Raw genomic sequence first — 16,841 nt, 5'->3', positions numbered from 1 at the left:
TATTTCCTTTTCAGTACTCTGTCTTAGCCTGAGAAACTTGCCAGAGATTTCAGAACTGGGTTTTTGTGTGTCTGACCGTTCCAGTTCAAAATGGGTTCTGCTTTTTTGTTCATGAGTTAGGTAGGTTTATTCTGTGTAGGATTATGTAGTGATTCTCCAAAATGGCTCATAATTAGGGTGTCTGAATTTAGGTTTTAATTGTTTACAATACAGTATATACTACTGTAATGAGGAATGTGTACAATATACCTTCCTCATTACTGTATATACCAGGAGGAAACCCCACTCAACCCTGATTTTTGGACATCGACATAAAACTCAAAAAATGCTAATTTCATTTAGGGGGGTTGATTTTTTTTAATAAACATAAAAAAAAACACCCCCTAATTATAATTTTATGTTACAGCTATACTCCCCTTGTCATAGCTGAATTCCCATGCTGGGGATTAGAAATGTGTACAGTTTACCACTGCTGTCGTATTCACTTTTCTTCACAGAATATTGACATCCCAGTAGTTTACAAATGACTTTACATGAGCTAGTGAATTTATTTTCACAAAATCGGAGTCCAGCTGTACTTACTAGTTTTGTTAATGAATTAAATAAGAAAATGAACAAAATGTCACATTTTAAGTTTACCCAATGCTGCCACAGAGTACACAGACCTTGGTGATAAAGATTATTGGTCAATCCCTTGTACTTGTGAGGGTGAAAAGTTTCCTTTGGAAAAATAACACTGGGGAGCATTGGATTCTGTTGGATTAGGTATAGTACTGGGGTTTGGAGACATGGGTTCTGTTTGTTGATCTGATCTGTGTGATGTTGGGTAAGTCATTTAACCTCTCTGTGCATTTTGTTTTCTCCTCTATAAATCAGGATGTTTTTCCTACTTCACCTGGAAGCTGCAGTGATTAGTCAACATGTTTTACAGTGCTTTAATTTTAATTAGTACTATTACCCAAGCAAAAATCTGCATTGAACTGGAGCTGAGATGATTACATTTTTGGAAAGTGTCTCCATTTTTGCAGTTCATATAAACAAAAACAAAACTTTGGAAAGCCTAGAAATCCCAAATATAGTTTTTACATTCCAAAAAGACATTGTAAGGTATGGAAATACAATGTGAAGGTTACTCAAACAAGCTTTACTCTTCCCCTGAATGGCTGCTAATCTTCCATCTTTCACCCTCCCTTATTTCTACTTTGTCATATATGATCTTTTTAGATGAATTTTAATTTAATTAATCTAATTTAGATGAATTTTCATTTCTTCTTTCAGTGATTGCTCATGTGTATTCCACAATAGGTGTGCGTGCTTGCCATGTGCACTGGTGCCGGAAGTTTTTCCCCTAGCAGCACCTGTAGGGGGAGCACCCCAGTGACCCCTGGAGTGGTGCCTCCATGGCGCAGTATAAGAGGAGCTGCGTGATCCCCCCACCCTCAGTTTCTTCTTGCCACCGGTGAAGGTGCATCGGAACTGCTCTGCTCCAGCTTTGCTGTAGCTCGTCCCCAGAACTTTTCGTTCATTCAGTGCTAGTACCTGTAGTTGGTTAGCTGTTACAGTTAGTTCATTTAGTTAGAGTACCTGGGCCGGGACATGCCCCGCGTCCTGGGTTTTAAGGCGTGTGACACTTGTAGGCGATCTATGCCAAGGAGTGATCCACACGCTGACTGTTTATGCTGTTCGGGTGAGACCCATACCGGTGATTGTTGCAAGATTTGCAAGTCGTTTAAACCTCGGACTAAGAGAGAAAGAGACATTAGGCTCCGGGCCATTCTCATGGAGTCGGCGCTGACCTCGGCTCCGGTGCGCCACTCCGAGTCGGCACCACGGCATCAGTGCGCGGCGACCTCTTGGTGCCTTCAACTAGTCGGCACCGCTCCCCGTCTACGGGGCATAAGAAGGCTAAGAAAGTGCCTTCTTCGCAGCAGCACCGAGGTAAACAAGGGGCAGAGACTAGACCCATGTCGGGCAGTCCTCAATCCCTTCTGGCCTCTAGGCCTCCGACTCACGTTGAGCGGAGTAGCCCGGCCGTGTTGGATCAGGCCTTCCTGGATGTCCGGATGCCTTCCATGCCGGAGGCCCTGCAGGCATCCAGAGATGTCATGACCATGCTGTTACCAGGAACGCCGCTGGTGTTGGCCCCCTGCTCCAGAGGCAAGCCACTGCTGGATTCTCCACAGTCACCCCCGGTGCGGGAACGTTCCTGATGCCGTTCTCCACCCAGTGACCTTTTGGGGTGCAGTCCACATGGCTCGTCCTCTACTCCCACCAGACTGTCTAGTTAAGTACCGTCCGACTGGGACTCCTGGCATCGCTCCACACCACGGAGCGATTACCGACAAGACCGAGGCAGACATTGTCAGAGGCCCTCGTCTCGCAGGGGTTACTGCAGCCGGTCGCGGCATGGATGTCATCACCGTTCCCGCTCGGAATCCCACTCCGTCTCCACCAAGGCACCGTCTCCGCAGCCCGGGTCATAGGTAGCTGGCACCGCGCCGTCGCCAGTCCGCCCGTTGGAGCAGATCGCGGAGCAGCAGCTACAGGCGGTACCGGTCCTCCGCATCAAGATCACGGTCCCATGGGCGACGTCGCTCCCGGCACCACTGTTCCTCCCAGTCCTGTGACAGCGGCAGGTTGTTCGTCAGCCCAGACTCCACTCATAGTCACCCTTCCATGGGCCAGGCTGAACAGTCAGGGCCATCGGTGCCACAGCAGGTGCAGTGGCACCGGGCCCAGTGGCCAGCACAGTGGTACCAGTGGGCACCGTGGCCTCCGACGCAGTCCCCGGTGGGGGCCCACTTGGTAGCCGGAGCCTTAGAGGCACAGTCAGCCTCTCTCTCCAGGCCCCTGAGGACAGGGTCGGTGGGACGTATGTCCTTAGCACCGTGCCTGGAGACCGACCAAGTGGTGGACCCTCCAGTGCCAGCGGATACCAAGAGCATCGTACCGGCTTCCTCACCCTCTCCGGATGAGGCAATAGCGGCCCTGCCCCCCTCCGTCCTGCAGGCGGACTTTAGGGCCCATCAAGAACTTTTAAAACGGGTGGCATCAAGCCTTCACCTCCAGGCAGAAGAGCTGGAGGAACCCTCGGACTCCCTGTTCAATGTACTGTCATCTTCAGCACCGGGCAGGGTGGCTTTGTCCCTCCATGAGGGGGTGGCAAAGATTTCAAATGCCCTGTGGCAAACGCCAGCTTCCCTGGCTCCCATCTCGAAGAAGGCGAAATGCAAGTACTTTATACCCGCCAAGGGGCATGAGTACCTCTACACCCACCCGGCGCCCAACTCCCTGGTGGTCGAGTCGGTCAACCACAGGGAGCGGCAGGGCCAACCAGCCCCCAGTCCGAAAAATAAAGACTCAAGGAGGCTGGACTCTTTTTGGCAGAAAGGTTTATTCATCCTCGAGGCAAACCACCAGGCTTTCCTGGGCAGATACAAATTCAACTTGTGGGGTTCACTTCCCAGATTCGAGGACTCCCTCCAGGAGTGCGATTTAAAAAAAAAGTTCAGGGTGCTGGTGGAGGAGGGTGCAGCTGCTGCCAGGGCATCCCTGCAAGCGGCGTCAGATGCAGCGGACACGGCAGCTTGATCCATGGCCTCAGTGGTGTCCATGAGAAGGGTGTCGTGGCTCCTGTCCGGGCTGTCCAGTGAGGCGCAGTCAGTCATGCACGATCTTCCGTTTGACGGCAAGACTTGGTTTGTGGAACAAACGGATACAAAGCTGCATGGCATGAAGGACTCCCGCATGACCCTGCAGACCCTGGGTTTTTATGTTCCGGCTCCAGCCAAAACTAAGTTTAAGCCTCAGCAGGCCCCTGCTCTGGCTGCCCAGCCTAAGTACAAGGCTGCCTATAAAAAGTCGAGAGACTATAAGAAGTGCCCTCAGCGGCAGTCATGGCCTGCCCCGCAGCCTGGGTCCCCCAAGGGCAAGCAGGTGGGGAAAAGGCCGTTTTGATGGGATGCCGGGGGGCACCCTGACAGTTCCCAAAGGGGGTCCCCCCTCAATAAAGCTTCCCTTCTGCAATCGGTTGTGTGCTTTCCTCCCAGAGTGGTTGCGACTAACCTCAGACTGCTGGGTCCTCAACACGATCTCCCAGGGCTACATGCTGCAATTTGTTTCTCCTCCGCCCAACCATCCCTCACCCCCGTTCCTTCTGGGAGATCCTTCGCACGAAGCCTTGCTAGAGCAGGAGGTGGGACGGCTCCTAGACCTGGCAGCGGTGGAAATGGTGCCCGGGAGTTCAGAGGCAAGGGGCTCTGCTCCCGCTATTTCCTTATCCCAAATGGGGACTCAGGCCCATCCTGGACCTATGTGATCTAAACCAGTTTATGGTCAAACTCAAGTTCTGCATGGTCTCCCTGGCCTCCATCATCCCCTCCCTGGATCAAGAGGATTGGTACGCTGCCCTGGATCTGCAGGACGCATATTTCCCACCTCCACATATTCGAGGGGCACAGGCACTTCCTCCGTTTCCTGGTGGGACAGAATCATTACCAATTTACGGTCCTCCTGTTTGGCCTATCCACTGCCCCAAAGGTGTTCACAAGATGTATGTCGGTGGTAGCGGCCTACCTCAGGCACTGGGTGGGGGGGGGGGGCGGGGGGGGGGTCCAGATCTTTCCCTACCTGGACGATTGGCTGGTCAAGGGCAGCTCCTGGTCACAGGTGCGGGATCACGTGACGCTTCTACTGTCCACCTGTGCTACCTTGGGCCTGTTAATAAACGACACCAAGTCCACGTTAGTCCCGGTCCAGCACATAGAGTTTATCGGGGTGCTCCTGGACGCCTCGTCGGCCATGGCCTCCCTCCCACTGGACAGATTCGAGACCCTAAAGGGGCTCAGCAGCACGGTCACAAAGTTCCCTGTGACAACGGCCAGAACGTGCCTCCAGCTCCTGGGTCACATGTCGGCGTGCATGTATGTGGTCCACCACGCCAGGCTCTGAATGAGGCCCCTCCAGCTTTGGCTGGCCTCTGAGTTCTCGGAGGCCAGGGACAGGATGGACAAGGTCCTCACCGTGCCTGACCCAGTGATCGCCTTCCCTTCGGTGGTGGTCCACCCTGAACAACGTGCTCCAAGGGGTCCCTTTCTGGGACAGGGTTCCGTCGTTGGAGCTGGTGTCCGATGCGTTGGACCTGGGTTGGGGGGCTAATGTGGGGACCATTCACACCCAAGGGCTGTGGTCGGCCCCAGAGCTATCCCTACACATAAACGTCAAGGAACTCAGGGCGGTGTGTCTGGCATGCATGGCCTTCTGCTCGCACTTACAGGGCAAGGTGGTCAGTGTCCTCACGGACAATATGGCCTCGATGTTCTATATCAACAGGCGAGGCGGGACCCGATCCTTCGCCATCTGCTGCGAAGCCCTCAGACTGTGGGACTTCCTCATAGCCCACGACATCTCCCTGAGGGTCTTCCACGTGCTGGGAGCCCGCAACACATGGGCGGATCACTTGAGCAGGGACTTCTCCCAGCACGAGTCGTCTCTCCACCCGGAAGTGGCTCACCAGCTCTTCCGAGTGTGGGGAACTCCTGAAGTGGAACTGTTCGCGACGAGACAGAACTGGCACTGCCCCCAGTTCTGCTCCAGGGGGTGGTCTGGGAAGGGGCGCTATCTCCGATGCCTTCCTCCTGTCCTGGTCAGACCAGTTTCTCTATGCCTTCCCCCCGTTCCCTCTCATCAGCAGGGTCCCGGAGAAAGTAAAAATGGATAAGGCACAGGTCCTTCTAATTGTCCTGGCATGGCCCCGGCAGCATTGGTACGGGACCCTCCTGGGCCTGGCAGTGGCTCCACTGCAGCTGTTGCCGCTCCGCCCAGACCTGCTCTCCCAGGATGGGGGCCGCCTCCTCCATCCCAACCTAGTGGCTCTCCATCTCATGGTGTGGCTGCTCAGTGGCTAGGCGGGGAGGAGCGGACGTGTTCGGAGGGGGTCTAGCATGTCCTCCTGGAAAGTAGGCGGCCCTCCACACGTCGCGCCTTCTTGGCAAAGTGGTCCCGGTTCTCCAGATGGGCCGCCGAGCAGGGTGTTTCCCGTGTGCCCCCTCCCCCCCACCCCTCCAACCCCCGATCCAGCTTATCCTGGACTACCTCCTTCACCTTAGAGCCCAGGGCCTGGTGCCCTCGTCAGTCAAGGTGCACCTGGTGGCCGTATCGGCCTTCCATCTGCCGGTGCAAGGACACACGGTGTTCTCCCATGCTATGACTGGACGATTCCTTAAGGGATTGGACCGTCTTTTTCCATATGCTAGGCCTCCTGTCCCGCCGTGGGACCTGAACTTGGTGTTATCCTATCTCACGGGGCCCCCCGTTTGAACCTCTGACCATGTGCTCCTGGTCTCACCTCTCGTGGAAGGTGGCCTTCCTGGTTGCTATTATGTTGTCCAGGAGGGTCTCGGAACTCAGGGCCCTGGCCTCTGAACCCCCCCCATACACGGTTTTTCATCAGAATAAGGTTTAGCTCTGCCTACACCCCGCGTTCCTCCCTAAGGTGGTCTCCGTCTATCACTTGGGCCAGGACGTTTTCCTCCCTGTCCTCTGCCCCAAGCCACATGCATCCAGTGAGGAGTGCCACCTCCACATGCTCGTTGTGCGTAGGGTCCTGGCCTTCTACCTCGAACGGACTAAGCCGTTCAGGAAGTCCTCTCAACTGTTTGTTGCCTCAGCTGAACGCATGCGGGGTCGGTAGATTTCCACCCGGTGCCTCTCCCACTGGATCATCTCTTGCATTTGCACCTGTTATGATTTGGTGGGTATTCCCCCACCACCAATTGTAAAGGCATACTCGACTCGGGCCCAGGCCTCATCGGCTGCCTTTGTGGCCCACGTCCCTAGGATATTTGTAGAGTCGCCATTTGGTCTTCGGTTCTCATGTTTACCTCGCACTATGCAATTGTCTGCCAAACCGGGGATGACGCCAGGTTTGGCCGGGCGGTACTCTGTCCCGGGGATCTGTGAACTCCTCCCACCTCCAACAGATATAGCTTGGAATCACCCGTTGTGGAATACACATGAGGAATCACTCAAAGAAGAAAAGACAGTTCCTTTTTCTGTAACTGGTGTTCTTCGAGATGTGTTGCTCGTGTCTATTCCACATCCTGCCCTCCTTCCCCTCTTTCGGAGTTGTCTGGCAAGAAGAAACTGAGGGTCGGGGGAGCATGCAGCTCCTCTTATACAGTGCCATACAGCACTGGGGTGCTCCTCCTACGGGTACTGCTAGGGAAAAACTTCCGGCACCGGTGCACATGGCAAGCACTCACACCTATTGTGGAATAGACATGAGCAACACATCTTGAAGAACACCAGTTACTGAAAAGGTAACTGTCTTTTTCCTAAGGGCTTAAAGAAGTCCATAGCATATGCCTGCAGACATCAAATATTGGTAAAGTCCATTGTATTTGTGGAGTATAGTAAACTTGGACTACAGATCATTGGGTTTTTACATGTCTTCACTACTAACTGATCCTTCAAAACTGCACTGAGTGCTTGTCTACACAGTGGGGTAATGTGCTCTATATGGGTGTGATTTCTAAATTGCCCTAACATATTGCACATTAATTGGTCCATCTAAACCCTGGTGGTGTGCACTAAAGGTTCGCTAGTGTGCTTTAATGTAGTACTCTTTCAAACAGCACTATGTTCAAATGCATCAACAGGGTCTACATGGGCCAATTAATGTACAGCATGTTAATGCTCTTTAGCATTCGCACCCCCACAGAGCACATTACCCCACTGCATAGACAAGCCCTAACTTTTGTTTTGTAAATTAAGATTGAGGATAGCATGTTTGTATCCATAGATACATTAACTGGTCATGGTGATTCTGTAACTAGCAATTCTTACGGGAACAGTGGGGCGTGATTGTCCGTGGTTAAGACTATTTTTGCATCAGGAAGGGTAAAGTAAGATGTTGGTTGTTGTTGATTATGGAAACAGTATAGGTTCTGTCTAAGGCCTTATTGCTTAATGGCAAATTTTTGCCATTTCAGTCAGGTATGGGCCAGAACTAACAGACCTGTTTTAGAAATGTATTCAGAAAGACTACCTGGATTTAATCTTCAGCCCTCTGCCCTTATCTTGTCTAATAAAATTCATTCCTCACAAATCCTTCAAGAATTCAGGCATTCTTAGCAACAGCTCACAAGTTCTGAGATCTAAGTCAGTGACCCCTTAATCACTTTCCCAGTGCATCTGGGGTAGCTGTTAGAGATATTTTATACTTCAAAAGCAGACAAGGTTGAAAAATTGATCAGTGAGTCTCGATACCCTATGGCAGGGATCGGCAACGTTTGGCCCGCGGCCGGGCAGGTTTGTTTACCTGCTGTGTCCACAATTTCGGCCAATCACAGCTCCCACTGGCCGTGGTTAGCCGCTCCAGGCCAATGGGGGCTGCGGGAAGCAGCGTGGGCTGAAGGATGTGCTGGCCATCGCTTCCCGCAGCCCCCATTGGCCTGGAGCAGCTAACCATGGCCAGTGGAAGCTGCGATCGGCTGAACCTGTGTATGCAGCAGGTAAACAAACCTGCCTGGCCCGCCAGAGGGCTTATCCCGGTGGGCCACGTGACAAAGGTTGCCGATCCTTGCCCTATGGAAAGCTTCCTTTTTTAAATCAAGAAATCTCCTGGCATCTTCCATGGAACGATTTTGTAAAGCATTTTCAGAAAAGCTCATTAATTTCTACTGCTTACCAAACTGGTGTGATCCTTGTGTCAAAGGGCAAGTATGTGAAAATAAGGATTCTTGCCCATCAGATGTTTCACAGTCCTGCTGGCCAGACTTGAAGAGAAGAAGTGGCAGCTGTTGAATATTCAAACTGCTGGGAGGTAGATTTGACAGCTGTGACTCCTGAATTGCGGTGGAGGGGGGCATAAAAAAGAAGCAGCCTTCCAGAAGCAGGGAGTGAGAAAATTTCTTAGGGAGAAAGAAGAGCTCCTCTCTAGTTTCCTCTTGTCCTGGGAGATTCATTAATCATCCCCTGGCTAGTGGACAGGAATAACTGGAGAAATAACTGACATTGTTGCCATGGTGAGAATTGTCTTTTTTTGCTCTGGACCATTGGCTGAAAGAAGCAGCCTTACATTTTGTTTCATTTAGACCTACAGCCGAGGAGCCTCCTTGTGACTATTTCATTTTCCTCTGTGAATGGAACACTTTTTTTCCTCTTTTGTGGGATCTAAATTAAAGAGGACGTGACTCTAACCCCCTCTAGGTATCTAGTAGTCCAGTTACACTTCATTTTCTCTTGTCTAGGTTGACCATTCCAAAACTAAGTTCAGCCTCCTTTGTGCAGTTGAAGAAGCAGGACCATAACTGCCAATAGAAAAATGAGCCTTGCTAGAAGGGAAATGTCCAATATCAAAATTCTCTTTGGCGTGGTATTTCCCTTTGATACCTACAAACCAACCTTTTGCCCCAGTGGGACCACCAGGAGGAGAGCAGATCTCTGATCCTTTACAAGCATATTCTTAAATTCTTGGGAAATATCTGCTGGCAGAAGCCCCTCACAGACCACCTGTTGAACAGAATTACAATAGATGTGAGCTTTATCTGGGGAGCTCACATGGGAAACCTGTCATGTCAAGGGGGAGAATCTCATTCCAGGATCTGCTTTTGCATCAACCTGTTGGAGCTTAGTGCAGAAGGTGTGTAGATTCTTACAAAGTGGACGCTTAACGTTTAAACTTTTTTAAATAAGGAAGGGCTTGTCCCCTTCATTTTGAGAGGACAAGTAATCTAAATCAGACTGGAAAATAGAGAACTTACCTATTCACCTGCATATTACCTGTAGCCATAAATCAATCTCAAGACTAAAACCACAAATTAACATCCATTTCTAAAAATGAACCTCAGCTTAATACTGAAGGCTTTTTCTTGTGTTCTTCACAAACCTCTCCAAATAAGCTTCAATACTCTTTACTGTCAGAGTAGTCTTTTTAATGGTCCATCACTCTGGTAAGAGGAATCCGTGATCTTGGTGTTTTTTCCATTTTAGAACTGTACTTTCAGTTCTTCTGAAAAGAGTAGCTTTTTCATGGATATATTCAAGGTAGACCTCAAACTCTCAAGACCTGGATTAGAGTGCAGGGCTTGATATATTTAAAAAGATCCCCACATTATAGGAGATTTAAATTTTGCTGAAATTTATTTTTAAAGATTTAAAATCTAATTATGCACATAGCCTGTGTAAACTTATGCTCTTATTTCTGTTCCTTTTCCTCTCATTGAATCTCATCTTTGACTGTAAACTCAAAGTCCACTTTGTGGTAAAGACCTTGTCCTCCTCTGCATGTGTGCTCAGTGAATAGCACAAAGTTCCCTAATCCTTACTTAGATGCCTTTGGTCAATACAGTATACTCCAATGCAAGTAGTAGTTCATGTCATGCTTACTCAGCTATTAAAAGTGATTGTGAGCTACCCAATATCTGTGAGCTTAAATGCCATACACAAATGGCAGCTTTTCTGGTGGCAGATGGTTTAATCAGTGAACATCAGGTCGTAACAACATACTCGTGATGAATTTAGAATAAGTTAAGGTGGTTCTGCTGATACATCTTAAATTCCTACCAAATACATGTTTTGAAGTGGTGGTTAGTCAGTCAGTCAGTCATCTTCCCAGCCAAATACAGGCAGTATATTAGTGTTGCTAGTCTGTACAGGAAGGGTGAATATGGATGATTAATCTCTTTAGCTCAAAATGGGATGGTGGGTTTTTTGGGTTTTGTTTTGTTTTTTTATTGTATATGAGAAATGAATAATCATAGTAGGAGATTGATATGTAGAAGGGTTAAGTTTCTGGTCTGTTCAGATGATAAGAAGGAAAACGTTGGTATAACTATCCCATAAAAGGTGTGTGGTGCACTGGAAGATTTTCTGTATGTAAGTCTCTGGACCATATACAGTAGGTAGGTGGTATAACAGAAGGGCTTTTGGCTCATGTTAGAATTTTATGTCCTCAAGGATGAGTAATTATAGGAGGATTTCTGGTTTAAAGGCTGGGGCGATGTTGAGATTGGTTGTGAAACCTTGGTTAAAAATGTCCTCCCTTCCAAATACTTGGTTTTTGTTATTTATGACATTCAAATAAAACTGTATTATTGTGAACTATAACTCAATTTTTATGAAGGGTTTTTTTTGTATTTTACCATTGTTAATGCATGTTATCTTTATGTAGATGGAATCACTTCAGTTTGTAATGGCGAGTAATTGGTAGCATAGTTGGGGACTGAATTCCTGTGGCTGGAAAATGCCAGGGTAGACTGTAGCACTCAAGCAGTAGAGAATTGTTTCATACTCATTTTTTGTAATAAATAACTTTTCAGTTGTCCATTCTGTGTAATGCACTCTAGTTCTAACTGTAGAGCTCCTAGGCCAGGTTATTTCCGATATATACAATGGCAGGAATGGTAAACTTTTGGAAATGAAACGCCAGTCACTTTCTGGCATTATCTCTGAAATGGCCAGTCATATCCACTTTGGCTTTGCACAGAAATGGTCACTTTTGGCAGGATATTACCAATATGGAATTTCACAGAAAATTGTCTTTTTTTTTTTTTTAATTTGAAGGTGGAGTGGGAGAGGTATCAAAATTGGTTTTATAATGGAAAGTGTCTTATGTTGACTATGGAGCTGTTACCATGGCTCCATAATTCTGAAAGTCAGGCAGAATTACGTTTTTTAATCTTTTCACTGGAAAGAAAAATGTTACATTCATACTTTTAAAAAATCAACAGAATAACCAGGCTAATCTTGAAATCTGATTTCCATACTGGAAGAAATTCTGGTAACTAATGACAGACTAATCAAAGATAATTAGCACAGATTTATAGAGGAGATAATGATTAACAAATTAATTAACTTCTTTTGAGGAGGTGACAGTGAGAGCTGAGAAGGGTGAAGCTGTAGACTTATTCTGCATGGACTTCAGGAAGGCTTTTGATATAATACTGCATAAAAGACTAGTATATAAGGTTAGTAAATATATTATTGATGGTGAACTATAAATTGATTTTATAAGAGAATTAAAAGATACTAGTAAACGGTTGCAGGTTATGTAAGAGGGAATTCCATGGTAATCCATGTTTAAGCCAGTCTTGTTTTTTCACTACATTGTACAACAGTGAGCTGGATCATAGATTAATGACCTGGATCATAGTTTCCCTGAACTATATCTAAAATTGTCCCCCTTTAAAGTCCCGTCTCCAGGGGATGAGATCCCAGGTAGATTGGGAGATCTGTAGACCTTGCCAGTGCCATCTTCAGGCTGTTTTCAGCATTGCAAGCATTGTAAATTTCAGGTATTTTTGTGAACATTTTACAAAAACTGATCACTTTTCTGCTTCAATGGATTCTAGGTTAATCTAAAACTGAAAACCCTACATAAGTATCTTCTCTGGTGCTCTTCGTCTCATTTTAAATATCTGAAAAGAAACTTGCACAGCAATGTATGTACACTGGCGAGATGCATGAAATTGGGGTGGGACAAAAAGGATAGTGACAGGATCCATATAGAATGGAAAATGAATATTGGTACTTCCTCAATATAGGAACAGCGCAAATTAGAAGGAATAATCATGGCACTTCACATAATAGTTGGTGTGAACAAACCCTGGAATATTATGAACATTTTTGGGCACTATATTACTAGAAAAACATTTTAAAAAATCAAAAGATATAGAAGAGGTCAAAGCTGATAAACCATCTCTGGATTTAGAGTTTTGAAGTGAAATAAGGAAAATGTGGTGAGCTTTCCTTATAAAAAGAAGTTCAACCCTTAAAGCCAGGAGTCTTGTGTGGCTGAGGGCCACTGCAGGTACAGAGTTTGATTGAAATAAAATTGTCATGCTTCTCAGCTCCTCATCACACCCCATCTATGACTAAAAATGCCAAAGGCCACATCAGCCATGTACCAGTTTAACAAAATAAGGTTGTTTTTGTTTGTTTGTTTTTTTCTTTCTGGTTCTCTGCATCATATTTCCAGTGTGGAGGTTGTCTGTCAGAAAACAATTTGGTCAGTTATTGTTACTTGAACTGGCTTCATTGTTACAAAATTGCCTGCTACACTAAACTGTGTTTTTATTGATGTTGTAGAAAAATAAACCTTTTCTCTCATCAAGCTGCTTTAATTTATTTGAAATTCTGTGCCTTTTAAGGAAGTGGTTAAAAAGAACAAAGGATGTAGGAGAAACAGATTTCTTCTTTATATTTTATTTTTACCTGCTAAGAGATTTATTTGGCGAGTAATTTTTTAAGACCAAACGTTTCCTTTTTTCAAGTGGAAAAATGCTTTCAGATAAGTTGGGATATTACAAGAAAGTAGAGAGAATTCAAACTTTTTTCCAGGGTCATTGTTAAAACACTTGTGAAAGGTTGTGTGTTCTCGTTCTCTCTCTCTCTCTCTCTCTCTCTCTCTCTCTCTCTCTCTCTCTCTCTCTCTCTCTCTCTCTCAAAACACAAACAAAACGAACGAACGAAAAATGTGCTTAAAATCTGCTATCTCAATTTGAAATTTATCTGAGAGTAATTCTGTTGAAAGTATTAGAAGAGAAAAGGCGATATAGAGGCAAAGATAGAAAGAGTAGATAGGAAAACATACATGAGGGGAATAGGAAAGATTGGTAAAGTTGGAAAAAACATTTGAGATCTGTCAGTATACGTATGTAGAGAGAGGTATCTTTATATACTGTGTATACCAGTGGTGTTTCTGATCATTTCATTCAAAGGCATTAAATGTGAGGAAGGATCAAAAGAAAACTCACTTGTTTCATGTTTCCAAAGACTGCATGTTTGAGAAGATTATGAAGAAAACTGAGACCAGTTGTCACTCTGTCGCCTTTAACTTTCAGGTGTATAGTCCTGTCAGTTGCACTGCTGTTACAGCCTGTATTGAGGCGTGAGTCAAACAGCAGCTGTAGATGGTATCAGAACCATTGTACCAAGGAGCTGGATTCCAACACAAAATAGTAAAGCCTGCAATATGTGTCATGGGTGCTTTCTGACATCCATGGTAAGGATTTGAAGTCCCAAATACTGTTGAACATGGCAGGGAAATCTTCATATGTGTTTGTTCAACATGGAGTAGAGATGACTAGCTTGAAAACTTTTTCTTGGTGAGAGAGCTCAGCAACCAGGCAAGGTAAATGTGGACTCTGTCACTGTTTATGTTGGAATTTAGAGCTCCTATAGGTTAGCTATCAGTGATTATTTGTCCACAAGTTGCTATATGACTTGCTTCACGTGTGTTGAGGGGAATAATTTACGATTTTTCCCCTCGGATTTCTTCCTTTCCAGTTTACCTTTTCTGTATTGTATTAAACATCCCCTTGTGGTTGGGATCCTATTTTTGATAATCAAAAACCTTTTGTAAGGATAAAAAATCAGTTTGCTCATTTCAGAGAGAAATACAATTCACTCAGATAATGATCAGATTGAAAAATTGCATCCTTTACAGAGTGATAGTACATAGAGAAATACACAGAATCGATTCTATGGACAAGACTGACTGTGAATCTAACTCTTCCTGTATTTAGTGCTTCATATCATGATGGGTCTTCTAGGAATAGCTGTTATGGGTAACAAAATAAGTGAACTTGGCGTAGAAGAAACTTGTACTTAAAGGCAAGAAACTAAGGCAAAGGTCAAATGTAGATTGGGAGTACAGAAAGTTGAAAAAGAATCAACAGCCCTTAAAATCTTTACCAGTAAAAACTAGGGCTGTCAAGCAATTAAAAAAATTAATTGCAATGTTAAACAATAGAATACCATTTATTTAAATATTTTTGGATGTTTTCTACATTGTCAAATATATTGATTTCAATTACAACACAGAATACAAAATCTACAATGCTCACTTTATAGTTATTTTTATTACAAATATTTGCACTGCAAAAAACAAAAGAAATAGTATTTTTCAATTCACCTAATACAATACTGTAGTGCAATCTCTTTATCATGAACATTGAATTTACAAATGTAGAATTATGTACAAAAAAATAACTGCATTCAAAAATAAAACATAAAATTTTAGAGCCTGCAAGTCCACTCAGTCCTACTTGTTGTTCAGCCAATCGCTCAGACAAACAAGTTTGTTTACAGTTGCAAGAGATAATGCTGCTCGCTTCATGTTTATAATGTCACCTGAAAGTGAGAACAAGCATTTTCATGGCACTGTTGTAGCTGGCGTCGCAAGATATTTATGTGTCAGATGTGCTGAGGATTCATATGTCCCTTCGTGCTTCAACCACCATTCCAAAGGATACGCTTCCATGCTAATGATGAGTTCTGCTTGATAATGATCCAAAGCTGTGCAGACCGACGCATGTTCATTTTCATCATCTGAGTCAAATGCCACCACAGAAGGTTGATTTTCTTTTTTGTTGGTTTTGGTTCTGTAGTTTCTGCATCAAGAGTTGCTCTTTTAAGACTTCTGAAAGCGTGCTCCACACCTCGTCCTGCTCAGATTTTTGGAAGACACTTCAGATTTTTAAACCTTGGGTCGAGTGCTGTAGCTATCTTTCGAAATCTCACATTGGTGCCTTCTTTGTGTTTTGTCAAATCTGCAGTCAAAGTGTTCTTAAAACAAACGTGCTGGGTCATCATCTGAGACTGCTATAACATGAACTATATGGCAAACTGCAGGTAAAACAGAGCAGGGGACGTACAATTCTCCCCCAAGGAGTCCAATCTAAGATGTAATTAATGCATTATTTTTCTAATGAGCGTTATCCGTATGGAAGCATGTTCTCTGGAATGGTGGCTGAAGCATGAAGAGGCATACGAAGGTGTAGCATATCTGGCACCTAAATACTTTGCAATGCCTGCTACAAAAGAGCCATGCAAATGCCTGTTTTCACTTTCAGGTGACATTGCAAATCAGAAGTGGGCAGCATTATCTCCTGTAAATGTAAACAAACTTGTTTGTCTTAGTGATTGGCTGAACAAGAAGTAGGACTCAGTGGACTTGTAGGCTCTAAAGTTTTACATTGTTTTTGAGTGCAGTTGTGTATTTTTTTTTAAAAAAAGTAAATGTGTAAGTTGCACTTTCACGATAGAGATCGCACCACAGTACTTGTATAAGGTAAATTGAAAAATACTGTTTCTTTTGTTTATCATTTTTACAGTGTAAATATTTGTAATAAAAATTATATAAAGTGAGCACTGTACGCTTTGTGTTCTGTATTGTAATTGAAATCAATATATTTGAAAATGTAGCAAAACATCCAAAAATATTTAATACATTTCAATTGGTATTCTATTGTTTAAAAAAATGAATCGCTATTAATCAGTTTTAATTGCACTGTTAATCGTGATTACTTTTTCTGAGTTAATCGCATGAGTTTGCGCTTAATCTAATCAACAGCCCTAGTATAAACACTTATTTGCTATATTTGCAATAATTACCAATTTTAAATACAGTGAGGGGAGTACTGCAAATTCCAGTAACAGACAGTGGTAGATAGCAAGTTTTAAAGGGCACCAACACCATATCATCCATTTTTTCCAGAGCACGTGTATACAATTCCATGATCTTTAATACCTTTACATGAGGAATTGGTACACTTTCAAACTCAGAAATTAAATATTTGAGGCATTAAATTAAATATTGGCTGTTCGTGGAACATTGCACACCAGATAATGCTTTCCAGAAATTTTTGTCGGTAAGTGGATTATGAATGTAAAACAAGAGGATTACATTTCAGAGCAACCATAGATCTGGTCTCCACTACCGAGTTAGGTCGACATAAGGCATCTTACATTGACCTAATTATGTCAGTGTCTACACTACAGCCTTGCTCCTGCCTATGTAAGTGCCCTACTGCACTCACATAACTCCACCTCCACAA

At 44.9% G+C, this 16,841-nt stretch overlaps 1 protein-coding gene across 15 annotated transcripts in view; it reads left to right on the top strand.

The window, feature by feature from the left end:
• The window catches only part of GIGYF2 (GRB10 interacting GYF protein 2), a 152,982-nt gene that overhangs the window by 103,537 nt on the left and 32,604 nt on the right, over positions 1-16,841 (top strand). For 10 of the 15 annotated variants that reach the window (XM_043521652.1, XM_043521649.1, XM_043521647.1 and 7 more), the window contains one exon: positions 11,871-11,969. The exons of the other annotated variants lie outside the window; for them this stretch is intronic. In XM_043521652.1, the coding sequence (XP_043377587.1) occupies positions 11,871-11,969 (99 nt within the window). The remainder of the gene's footprint in view (positions 1-11,870; positions 11,970-16,841) is intronic. 15 annotated transcript variants of the gene reach the window in all.

Source organism: Chelonia mydas, chromosome 9, assembly GCF_015237465.2.
Source record: "Chelonia mydas isolate rCheMyd1 chromosome 9, rCheMyd1.pri.v2, whole genome shotgun sequence".
NCBI classification, from domain to species: Eukaryota; Metazoa; Chordata; order Testudines; family Cheloniidae; genus Chelonia; species Chelonia mydas.
Note: the sequence above shows the minus strand (reverse complement) of the source record. Positions and strands in the feature narration are given on the sequence as shown.